At 35.2% G+C, this 12554-nt stretch overlaps 1 protein-coding gene across 3 annotated transcripts in view; it reads right to left on the reverse strand.

Moving 5' to 3' along the window:
• Nucleotides 1–12554, reverse strand: part of MAN1A2 (mannosidase alpha class 1A member 2) — a 167234-nt gene that overhangs the window by 31402 nt on the left and 123278 nt on the right. For all 3 annotated transcript variants that reach the window (XR_012416090.1, XM_005542189.5, XM_005542191.5), the window contains one exon: nucleotides 2110–2225. Coding sequence is in view for 2 of the 3 variants with exons in the window: in XM_005542189.5 (XP_005542246.1) it covers nucleotides 2110–2225 (116 nt within the window). In the remaining variant the exon portion in view is untranslated. The remainder of the gene's footprint in view (nucleotides 1–2109; nucleotides 2226–12554) is intronic.

Genomic DNA, 12554 nt, shown 5'->3' on the forward strand with positions numbered 1-12554 from the left:
TTACAATATTCTAACAATAATTTTTGAAAATAATTAACACTGCAAAGACTGCATACTTGAGATCATGTCTCAAAGTGAAAGCTGACCAACTATTAAAAAACATTTATTAGGTACCTATTCTTGACTTAATAACTAATAAAACTAATAAAAACAGGGAAAAGAAAGCAAGTACAGAAATATTTACAGAATACACAACATATAGCAGATGATTCATGAAAAATAGTGTGAATTTATAAGGTTAACTTTCAAAATAGTTATCATGCCTTTCAAAGCATGTACAATTAAAAAAGCATGACAAATATAATTTTTTTCCTTTGGAAAAAATTAAGCAAAAGTCAAAATAGTTTTAAAGAAAATTACAAGAAAACAGCAAAAATTAATTTATTATGGGATATGATACACCACATTTTCTCAAATATATTAAATATATTCATGCATTTATCAAATACTATTGAATACTTATTATGTTTCAAGTAACGTGCTAGATGCTGAGATAATGATAAGCAAATTAGTCTCTGCCCTCAAAGGAGGCCACAGTCTAGTGGGAATTACTAAGAGCTATTTTTAACAATATGGTTCTAAGAATATTAAATTCTTCCCAGATAATAACCTATCTGGATCATAAAACTTTCTAGGTTTAAATTTTAATAAAAGAGAATAAAGTTCTCCTACTAAAATTTATATTCTTTGTTGTACCTTTAGTTCAATTTATTATTTAACACAATATCTCAACAAACACTTGTTGAGTACCTATAATGGGCAAAACACCATGAGCCACATATTAAGTTCAACTCCTGCGCATTTTTAAAAAACAATTATAGCAAATTAGGTGCCTAAAGAGTAGGGATATAAAATGGATAAGATTCTTGGTTTAATGAAAAAGACAAACCAAACAAAAATTATAACTCTGACAACTAATTACTGACTACATCAGCACAGTGTTGTTATATACAAAATATACAACTTTTAAAAAGTAATTAAAATCGTCAAGTGGATATCATTTTATAATAAAGCAGGAAGCTAATAACCTGCTAAACACACTTACTTAACACACTTTTAACTTACTTTTCTATTTCAGTTTTTTCTTAGAAATACTCCATATAAATTCTTCCTAGAATGAATCTTGTTCCAATTATAAACTGTCACAATATCATGGTATGAAGTCATTTAAATATGAAACAATATAAGACAGTGGTTAAAAGCACTGGCTCAGCAGCCAGACTGTTCAGTTCCAGGCCCCATCAATTACCAGCAACACAACCTTTAGCAAGTTACTTTAACTTCATTGTTCCTTAAGGTCCTCATGTGTAAAATGGTGATAATGATTAAATGATCTCATACATGTAAGAAGGGTTAGAACAGTGCCTGGCACGTAGAAAATACTATATACATGTGTTGTCATTAGTTAAGTATTTACCCATAAGGCTCTCAATGTGTAAATTCAAAGGGGTCATTTGAAAGAAAAAACGTTTATGAAAATGTATACAAAGTCAGAAGTTTTCCAGTCTCTGCAAACATTAACTAAAAGTAAATAAAATCAATTTTCATGAATACACTAAAATAAATTCTTATTTTATTTTATTTATTGTTGACACAGAGTCTCGCTCTGTCATCCAGACTGGAGTGCAATGATGAGACCTCAGCTCACTGCAACCTCCACCTCCCAGGTTCAAGTGATTCTACCGCCGCAGCCTCCCAAGTAGCTGGGACTACAGGCATGCACCACCATGCCCAGCTGATTTTTGTATTTTAAGTAGAGATGGGTTTTCACCATGTTGGCCAGGCTGGTCTTGAACTCCCAACCTCAAATGATCTGCCTACCCCGGCCTCCCAAAGTGCTGAGATTACAGGTGTGAGCCACTTCACCCGGCCTACAATAAATTCTTTCTTCAAAAATTTCTTTAAAATGCCACAAATAAAAGAAGACTTAAAATATGAGGCTTTTCTATTAAAATAGTAGCAAACTCTATAGTGAATGCATATAATAAAATGCTTATACATATTTACTGAATGTCTATAATAAAATGGTTATAAGATAGTCATCTAGTCACTACCAAATACACTGTACGTTCAATCTGTTAAGTAGAAAAATGTTCTGGAAATAGTCACCTCAATAGCATCATCATACATCTTTCTTGCCTCATGGTCTGTTTTATCTGACATCAACCATGCTTTCAGTAAGTATTCATAAAAACTGTCTCCCAGACCGCCAACAGATGTATGGTCTGTAACAAAGGAGAAAACAGAAGGATAGAGGTAAAGGCAAGGGAAGACAAGACAAATAAAGCAATATTTTCAATTATAATGACTCTGTTACAGGTCAATAATTTTAAAATCACACTGACAACCCCATTTCCAACACACTTCAAATTTAGTCCCATAAGTATACACATAATCACTTTCCTCTATATGTGTATCGAATTTTCTAGAAAATCTTTTTTCTCTGGATGTGGTGCTTCACGTACTTAGTAGTCTTTTTCTTGAATTAGTTTGTACACAGTCATAGAGCCAAACTTTTCCAGAATTGATAATTACCTTTTATATATTAATAGCTTTAAATAAATAAGTTATGACTAAATATGAAAGCTCGACTTAAATCGGATGTTAAGCAAAAAGAGCTTACTCTTAAGACATGTTCCTATACAATGGTTAATGGTAATTCCTAAGCCAAAGATAATAAATTAAAATACATCTACAAAAAGAAAAAACACCCGGCCGGGCGCGGTGGCTCAAGCCTGTAATCCCAGCACTTTGGGAGGCCGAGACGGGCGGATCACGAGGTCGGGAGATCGAGACCATCCTGGCTAATACGGTGAAACCCCGTCTCTACTAAAAAAATACAAAAAAAAAAAACTAGCCGGGCGAGGTGGTGGGCGCCTGTAGTCCCAGCTACTCGGGAGGCTGAGGCAGGAGAATGGCGGGAACCCGGGAGGCGGAGCTTGCAGTGAGCTGAGATCCGGCCACTGCACTCCAGCCTGGGAGACAGAGCGAGACTCCGTCTCAAAAAAAAAAAAAAAAAAAAGAAAAAACACCCAAGAATTCCTTTATAATATCACCTTGCATAACATAAATAGCTGTTGACTTCCTACCCTTGATTACTATTTATACAAATTTTAGTACACACAGGCATACCTCAGAGATACAGAAAGTTTGTTTACAGACTACTGCAATGTAGCAAATATGGCAACAAAGTGAGTCACACAAACTTTTTGGTTTCCCAGTAGGTATAAAAGTTGTGTTGACAGCATTGTGTTTAAATAAACAATGTTCATATCTTAATTTTAAAAATACTTTATTGCTAAAAATGCAAATGATCATCTGATGCTTTCAGCAAGTCACATTCTTTTTGCTGGTGGAGGGTCTTGCCTTGATGATGGCTGCTGACTCATCAGGGTGGTGGCTGCTGAAGGCTGGGGTGGCTGGGTCAATTTCTTAAAATGAGACAACAATGAAATCTGCTGTATTGAATGATTCTTCCTGTTTGATTTCTCTGTAAGACGAAAGATCTCTCTGTAGCATGTGATGCTGTTTGACAGCATTCTGTCCACAGTAAAAATTCTTTCAAACTTGGAGTCCACTCTCTCATATCCTGATGCTGCTTTATCAACTAAGTTTACATAATATTCTAAACCTTTGTTGTCATTTCGACAATGTTCATAGCTTCTTCACCAGGAGTAGATTCCATCTCAAGAAACCACTTTCTTGGCTCATCTGTAAGAAGCAACTCCTCATCCATTCAAGTCTTACTCAGTCCTATCTTCAGGCCCCACTTCTAATTCTGGTTCTCTTGCTATTTCCACCATATCTACGGTTACTTCCTCCACTTGAGCTTGAACCCCTCAAAATCACCCATGAGGACTGGAATCAAATTCTTCCAAACTCCTGTTAATGTTGATACTTTGACTTCCTCCCATGAACCACAAATGTTCTTAATGGCATCTAGAATAGTGACTCCTTTCCAGAAGGGTTTCCATTTACTTTGCTGAGATCTGTCAGAGGAATCACTATCCATGTCAGCTATAGCCTTATAAAATGCAATCCTTAAACAACAAGACTTGAGAATCTTAATCATTCTTTGACCCATGGGCTGCAAAATGGATGTTGTTAGCAGGCATGAAACCAACATTAATCCTTGGGCATCTTCACCACAGAAAATGGGTGACCAGGTGCATTGTCAATGAGCAGCAATATTTTGAAAGAGATCTTTTTTGCTTAGCAGTTCCCAACAGTGGGCTTAAAATATTCAGTAAACTCTGCCATCAACAGATGTGCTCTCATCTGAACTTTGTTGTTCCATTACAGACCACACAGGGAGTAAGATGCAGCAAAATTCTTAAAGGCCCTAGGATTTTCAGAATGGTAAATGAGCACTGGCTTCAACTTAAAATCAACAGCTGCATTAGCCCCCAACATTAGCCTGTCCTTGAAAGCCAAGCACTGACTTCTCTTTAGCTATGAGATGGCATCTTCTTCCAGTAGAAATCTGTTTCATCTACATTGAAAATCTGTTGTTTAGTGTAGCCGCCTTCATCAATTAATTTAGTTAGATCTTCAGGATCACATGCTGCAGTTTTTACATAAGGATTTGCTGCCTCACCTGTCACCTTTATGTTTTGGAGGCAGCTTCCTTCTTTAAACTTCATAAACCAACCTTTGTAAGCTTCAAACTCTTCTCCTGATGCTTCCTCACCTCTCTTAGCATTCACAGAATTGAAGAGAGTTAGGGCCTTGCTCTGGATGAGGTTTTGGATTCAGGGAATGTTGCAGATGGTTTGATCTTCTACCCAGACCATTCAGACTTTTCCCATGTCTGCAATATGGCCATTTTGTTTCCTCATTATTCATATGTTCACTGGCATAGTACTTTTAATTTCCTTCAAGAACTTTTCCTTTCCTTTCACAATCTGCCTAACTGGTGCAAGAGGCTTAGCCTTTGGACTCTCTCGGCTTTTGATATGCCTTCCTCACTAAGCTTAATTGTATCTAGCTTTTGATGTAAAGTGAGAGACATATGACTCTTTTACTTGGAATAGTTAGAGGCCATTGAAGGATTAATATTGATGCATACTAGGTGTACACTGTAGGGTTATTAATTGGCCTTATATTAATATTGTTGTTTCAAAGAACAGGGAGGCCAAAGGCGAGAGACAGGGAAATGGCCAGTTGGTCGAGCAGTCAGAACACACACAACATAATTTATTAAGTTTGTCATTTTCTGTGGGTGCTGTTCATGCTACCCAAAACAATTACAATAGTAACATCAAAGATCACTGATTACAGATCACTATAAGAGACATAATGCTAAGGAAAAAATTTGAAATATTGCAAAAATTACCAAAATGTGACCCAGAGACACAAAGCAAACGCATGCTGTCCAAAAAACGATACTGACGGATTTGCTCAGCACAAGGTTATCACAGATCTGTAATCTGCAAACACACACACCAACCCTGCAATATCTGTGAAGAGCAGTAAAGCAAAGCATAGAGCTAAGCATATAAACATATGGGTGTGCCTATATTTGTCTGTCCTAGATATACTCTTACTTCATCCCACCTATACTTTTAAACCTATCCAGTTTGACACTACAGCAGCTCCCAAGGCAACCACATTCTTTTATCCTTGACTTTCTACAAACCCTGTCCTATATCGTTGACCTCTGCTTCAAAACTGACATCCTCCTCTCTGCATTAAAAAAAAAAAAAAGTACATTTCTTATAATCCTCATTCATTCATATAGTACTATCCCTGGTTTTTAAATTGGTGAGGAAAAGATAGATTATTCAGTGGTTTATGGCAAAAACTGGCTATCCATTTTGGGGGGAAAAAAAAGCTTACTAATATTCATATATTTAGCTCATGAAATACATTTGTGGATGATTAATGATTTAAAAGTAAAATGCAAAAGAGTAAGTTTCCAGAACAAAATATAAGAATATATCTGGTCTTCCTAAGTAAATGATCTTAAGAAAATACAAAATGAAGGAGTCATAAAGGAACAATGGATAGCTTCATAAGGTAAAGCTAAAAGACAAATAAATCTAAAAGACAAGAAATTGGAGAAGAAATTTGCAACATACGTAATAAGAAAAGGATTATTCTCATAAACGACGACTCCTGACAAATAAGGAGAATTAAAATAGGGCACACAAAATTAACAAAAAAAGAAACATCAATTGATAATTAACATAAGAAAGGATGCCCAATTTCACTAGTGATCAGAGAAAGGCAAATTAAAACAGTGAGATTCCATCTTTGTCTATTAGATCAGCAAACATTTTAAAAGACTGATAATATCCAATGTTGGCAAGATTATCGTTCCCAATTGTTGAAATTGAAGGACAATTTTGTGATAGCTAACAAAATTTAACCTAGGAATTGTAGTTCTGGAATTATCCTATAACAATATTTACAGAAATATACAAATATAGATGTAAAAAAAAGTTAATCAGAATTATTTTCATTAGTAAAAAACTAAAGATAACCTGAAATGTTTAGGGAGGAGGCTAAGTTACGATATAAACATACTATGGAGGATTGCACAATCATTAAAGAGAATCAGGGTGAGTCTATAATCTGACACTAAAAGATATCTATTATATGCTGTTGAGTTGTGGAGGTGGAGCAAATTTCAGAATTATATATATAGTTTGATACTTCTCAAAATGTGTGTTTAAAGAATGTTGGTGTATACATAGAAAAGATTTTATCTCAAACTCCTGGACTCAAGCAATGCTCTAAGGAAGGAGACCTTCAATTTTAACTTTAGACACTTATAATTATCTAAATACCTGTAACTTATATAATTAAAAACCATCTTTTGTTGTAGAAAGTAACAAATGGGGGAAAAGAGCTATCATTCACCTTAGGCAATATGTCTGCTAATACTCCCATAATTCACTTTCACCTCATCTCAAATGCTATTACTTCTCACTTTTTTATTTAATGTTAAGTATATAATTTTGATGTCTACACATGTATATACCAACAAAGCCACTACTAAGATAAAACTATAGAACATTTCTGGCATCATAAAAGTTTTCCTAATGTGGCCTTCACAGTCAATACCAAATGATACCTTTTTTTTTTTTTTTTTTTTTTTTTTTTTTGAGACGAAGTCTCGCTCTGTCGCCGAGACTGGAGTGCAGTGGCCGGATCTCGGCTCACTGCAAACTCCGCCTCCCGGGTTTACGCCATTCTCCTGCCTCAGCCTCCCGAGTAGCTGGGACTACAGGTGCCCGCCACCTCGCCCGGCTATTTTTTTGTATTTTTTTTACTAGAGACGGGGTTTCACCGGGTTAGCCAGGATGGTCTTGATCTCCTGACCTCGTGATCCGCCCGTCTCGGCCTCCCAAAGTGCTGGGATTACAGGCTTGAGCCACCGCGCCCGGCCCCAAATGATACCATTTTTTTCTAATTTCTATTATCACCATAAATTTGTTTTGCCAGGTTTTGAACTTTATATAAAATGGCCATTTGCAGCCAGGTGTGGTGGCTCACACCTGTAATCCCAGTACTTTGGGAGGCTGAGGTGATAGGATCACTTGAGGTCAGGGGTTCCAGACCAGCCTGGCCAACATGGTGAAACCCCATCTCTACTAAAAATACAAAAATTAGCCAGACATGGTGGTGCACGCCTGTAATCCCAGCCACTTGGGAGGCTGAGGCATGAGAATATCTTGAATCCGGGAGGCAGAGGTTGCAGTGAGCCGAGACTGCAACAGTGCACTCCAGTATGGGCAATAAAGTGAGACTCTGTCTCAAGGAAAAAAAAAAAAAAAAAGCCATTTGCTTTCAACTAAGATTAGTTTAATGATATTCTTTATTTTCCATCTAAATATCTAAAAGGACACCTCTGCTTTATGAAAGCTTCCTGAATCTCAAAGATTAAGTGGCTGGGTATTACAGAAGTCACTTGGAGGAGCAGAAGACAGGGCAATAATAAGATGTCTTATTCTACATTTCAGATAGCACAAGAAATTTACAATTAAATTTTGAATAGCTTTCCATACTCATACTTACATTTAATAAGTTTATAATGATGGATTTATATAATATAGTTAGAAGCCAAATTAATTCTAACAAATTGACACATTTTATAATCACAAAAAATCATAAAAGTTAACATATAACTTGTAAAATATTAAAACAATACCAAAATGAAGAGATAGGGAGAGCTCCTTATACTTAATGGGCATTTGGGATGGGGTAAAGGTTAGTGGTACCTTTTGGGCACATTTTTTGGTAATGTACAAGAGCAGTGATTTTACATTTGAAGAGGAACTATTTTAAAACATTTATGTATCAAAACAACTATGACAAAATATTCCCATCAATATTACAACCTCAATTTTGCGGTTAAGTCAAAATGTATTGACTCATTCAGTGACACTACCATCTTATCAGCTGCCCAGTCTTTTCTTAGACGTCAACTGTGTAAAATCACGCTGCATTTTGGTTGTCCTTATGTTTTAACTATGACTTTCTTGTATAGCTTTTCGTTTTCTCCAGATTTTCTAACTGGTTTCCTATTGTGTCCCATCACTTTCCCTAATCATTTATTGTATCCTAGCCTATCAACCATGTTACTTATACTGAGTCACCCCTCGCTCCTTACTACCCTAGAGACCTTCCTCCCAATCTGGTCATTTACTAGGCATAGTCCACAGCTGTCATCTTGTCACTTCTCTTTTCTTGCTTTCCAGAGTTATGCCTATTGCTTCTTCAGTCCTATGTCTTTGTCTATACCTGCTTTACTGAATCACATTCTGAAATAACTTCCCACAAAAGAGTGTGTGGGATGTAAACCTTTTCATCTGAAAATGTCATTGTTATGCTCTCTCATTTAATTTTATTTCATATGGGTATCAAATTCAAGGTTGGAAATAATTTTCCCCCAGAGCTTCTTGAAAGTACCATTCCAATACCTTCTAACATCCAGTATAATTGGTAAGAAATCTGATGTTATTTTTTAATAGGCTTAATATGTTCCCAATCTTACTTCCTCACACTCAGGTCTCTTCTCCAAGGTTGATAATCTTCACTTAAACATTGATTAAATTTAGGTACAGTCTTTTTTTATTTGTTTGTTCCGACAGTCATTGTGCTAGGCACTTTTCAAACTACAGATCAGTATCTTTCAGCTCTGGGAAAAATCTTTTCTATTTCTTTGATATTTTCTGTATTCCACTTTTTCAGTTATTTCCTCTGAAATGCTCATTAATTGGAAATTGAACCTCCTGGACTGAGTTTCTATTATTCTCTTCTCTCAAATTTTAGTCTTTTAGTCTTCCTGTATATTCCAGGAACTTTATTAAATCAATATCTTTAGTCTCGTCACTGAAGCTTTAATGTCAGCAATCATACTTTTAATCTGAACTCTTTTTTCATTCTCTAATTGCTTCCTTTTCACAGTATCCTATTTTTATTCTATGAATATACCTCCTCCAAGTTATTTGACTCAAATGGAGAATTAAAAATGTTTATAGAATTGTCTCCTGTGGGATCCCTTTTTTGACTATAAATACTTTTTACTGTGAAATTTAACATGTATACAGAAAAGTATATAAAACAGAAATGTTCTCCTTATTATAGAGAACCTTTGTATAACCCACAGTCAGAACAATACCTTCCACGTATCCCACAAAATCATAATTCCCACCCACCAAAAAAGTAACCAATATCTTAACTTTTGGGGTAACTACTTCTTGGAATTTTTAATACATCTACCATCTGATACCCTCTCCCAATTACTATAAGCTTATTTTGCCTATTGGTATATGTAATATATTAATTAAATGTAACTGTATTCTCACGTCCAGCTTCTATAGTTCAAGATTCAACCATGTTGTTATATGTAACTGTGTATCATTTATTTGCATTTCTGTATGATATCCCACTGTAGTAGTCAACCATTATTTAATTATCCATGCTTAAGAATAAAGTTCTGGGTAGCTAGTGTGGGTTTCCTCTATTGAATAGCAGCTGTTCCTCCACTGAGTAGACCTAATTGTCACTAATTCTATCCTGAGTGTGGATACTGACTGGATGCTTTCTATGTAGAATGCTTTGAGGAAGGATGGGCTAACTGGTAGGCTTTGTTTCAGAATCAGGAATGGATACTGTGGGACTGTGGACCTGGTTAAATTTCAGAATGAAGGGAGACTTTATTTTGGGAAACAAACATCCATGTTGAAAGCTTTAACTTCCCTCAATGAAATCATGAGGTTTTTAAAAAGAGAGAGCTGTATAGTTATTCCTAGTGGTAAATACCAGGGATGGAGGTGGCACATAAGGATTTCAGGTAGAGCCCATGTTCCATATAATGACCTTGAATAAATACCTGTTTTTTGTTGTACTTTTCATATATTTGTTCACTTGTATTGATTGTTTATGAACCCAAAATCTCTCTGGGATTCCATCAGTTACCTTTCCTGTAGTCCCTCTGTAGCCATTCCCAGCCACTCTATGTTCTGCAAATTTGTTGAAATATATTGTCCATTATTACCTCCCCCTTGCCTTCAAATCTTTTTATTAGTATGAGTTTATGCCTATCTATAAATATTTCTCTACTTTCATTTCATTATGGTCTCAAGAAAGATGACTGGCCACAGTGGTGACGTTATAGTGCAATCTTCTTCCATGAAGCACAAGTACTACTATAACTTTATCAAGTTCACTACTTCTTTGATAACTGCAATTAGTTAATACTATACATGTTTAACTTCTTATTCCTCTGTCTCATAATCTGCTCCCATTGTTTGTCCTATCATGAATAAAAACCAAAGCACATGGAAGCTAAAGGAATCTTGGTTTAATTTCTGTATTTCTTTATGGTATGGAACTTGTAAGTTTATAACCACTTTGTTATTCAAGATGATTTTACATAGAAAACCTTTTTAAAATGTGTTGCACAGAAAAACCTTTTAAAAATCAAAAAACATTTATCCTTGAACACAGATTTGAACTGCATGGATCCATTATATATGAATTTTTAAAAATAAATATATTGAAATGATCTTTAAGATTTGCAACAACGTGGAAAAACTCAGAAAAGCCACAAGGCCTAAAAATAGAGAAAATATTAAGAAAGAGTTGAATGTGTCATGAATGAATAACAGATGTGTAGATACTAGTCTATTTTACCATTTAGTATCATGAAATCTATTATAAAAAGTTAAAATGTATCAAAACTTACATATACACAGACAAACATGGTGCCATTGATAGTTAAAAGAAATGTAAACAAATGTAAAGATGCAGTATTAAATCATAAATGTATAAGATTAATTGTAGTACATACTTTACTACTGTAATAATTTCACAGACACCTCTCGTTGCCATGCAGTGAGCTCAAGGGTTTATAAATATCAACTTAAAACATCCTGTGACACTAATCATCTCCGTGTCTTCAGTAAACTGCGTATTGCAGTAAAAAAAGTGATTTCTTGTGGTTCTTGTGTATTTTTCATTGTCTTCGGCACAGTAGTCTAAACCTTGAATAACACCATGGGACCCATATGAAGTGACACTAGCAATCTGAAAGTGCTCCAAAGAAGCAAAGAAAAGGCATGATATTACAAGAAAAAGTTGAACTGCTTGATTTGTACCATAGATTGAGGTTTGCCACTGTGGTTGCCACCATTTCAGACAGACTAGTCATCTTGGAAACAGACAACATAAATTTACAGCATCAATAAATAAAGTACAGTACTGTGCATGCATTTTCTCTTCCTTATGATTTTTCTCATGACGTTTTATTTTCTCTGGCTTACTTTAAGAACACAGTATATAATAAATAAAACATACAAAATATGTACTAGTTGACTTGATAAGACTTCTGGGTCAACAGTAGGCTATTAGTAGTTAACTTTTGGAGGAGTCAAAAGTCATATGTGAAGTTTTAATGACACAACAGGTTGGTGACTCTAACCCCCCGTGTTGTTCAAGGGTCAACTGTAGTTATATAATGATTCTTTGTCAAGACGCTCTTAAAGGTTCATGCAAAATCCCACCCCATAGCTGAAACACATACCAATTATAAAAGACTAAATATTAAAAATATATAGCCATATTCAAAAACAAAGTAACATCTGCAGTCAAGAAGAAATACAAAGAAATTCATAGTGTCAAAGGCAGAAGTTTCTATTTCTTGAAAATGAAGTAAACAAAGACATCTAGGAGTTTACTTCCTGCAACGTAGGAAAAGCATTCAAAAGCACTCAGTTGTGGTGGAGACTCAGGTTATAAAAAGTTATTTTCCTAAACTACAAGGAAGCAGCAGAAACAGCTACACGAGACCTAGGATAAATTGTTATATATTTTGGGAATGTGTAATATCTTCAAGAGAAGAGAGAACTGTGATTCCAGTATAAAAACTGTTCTGAACTGATGAACCTGTGAAAGTAATAATAAAACTAAAAGTAGGGAAAAGTTAGTAAGGGGAGTCGTGAGAGAAATATACATCTTATGAAGCTCTGACTCAAGATAAGCTTGCAAATGAAAATTCCAGTGCCCATGAGAAAAACTAAAATAAGGAAAGAACTGCTAAGAAA

The sequence above is a fragment of the Macaca fascicularis genome, chromosome 1 (genome assembly GCF_037993035.2).
Source record: "Macaca fascicularis isolate 582-1 chromosome 1, T2T-MFA8v1.1".
NCBI classification, from domain to species: domain Eukaryota; kingdom Metazoa; phylum Chordata; class Mammalia; order Primates; family Cercopithecidae; genus Macaca; species Macaca fascicularis.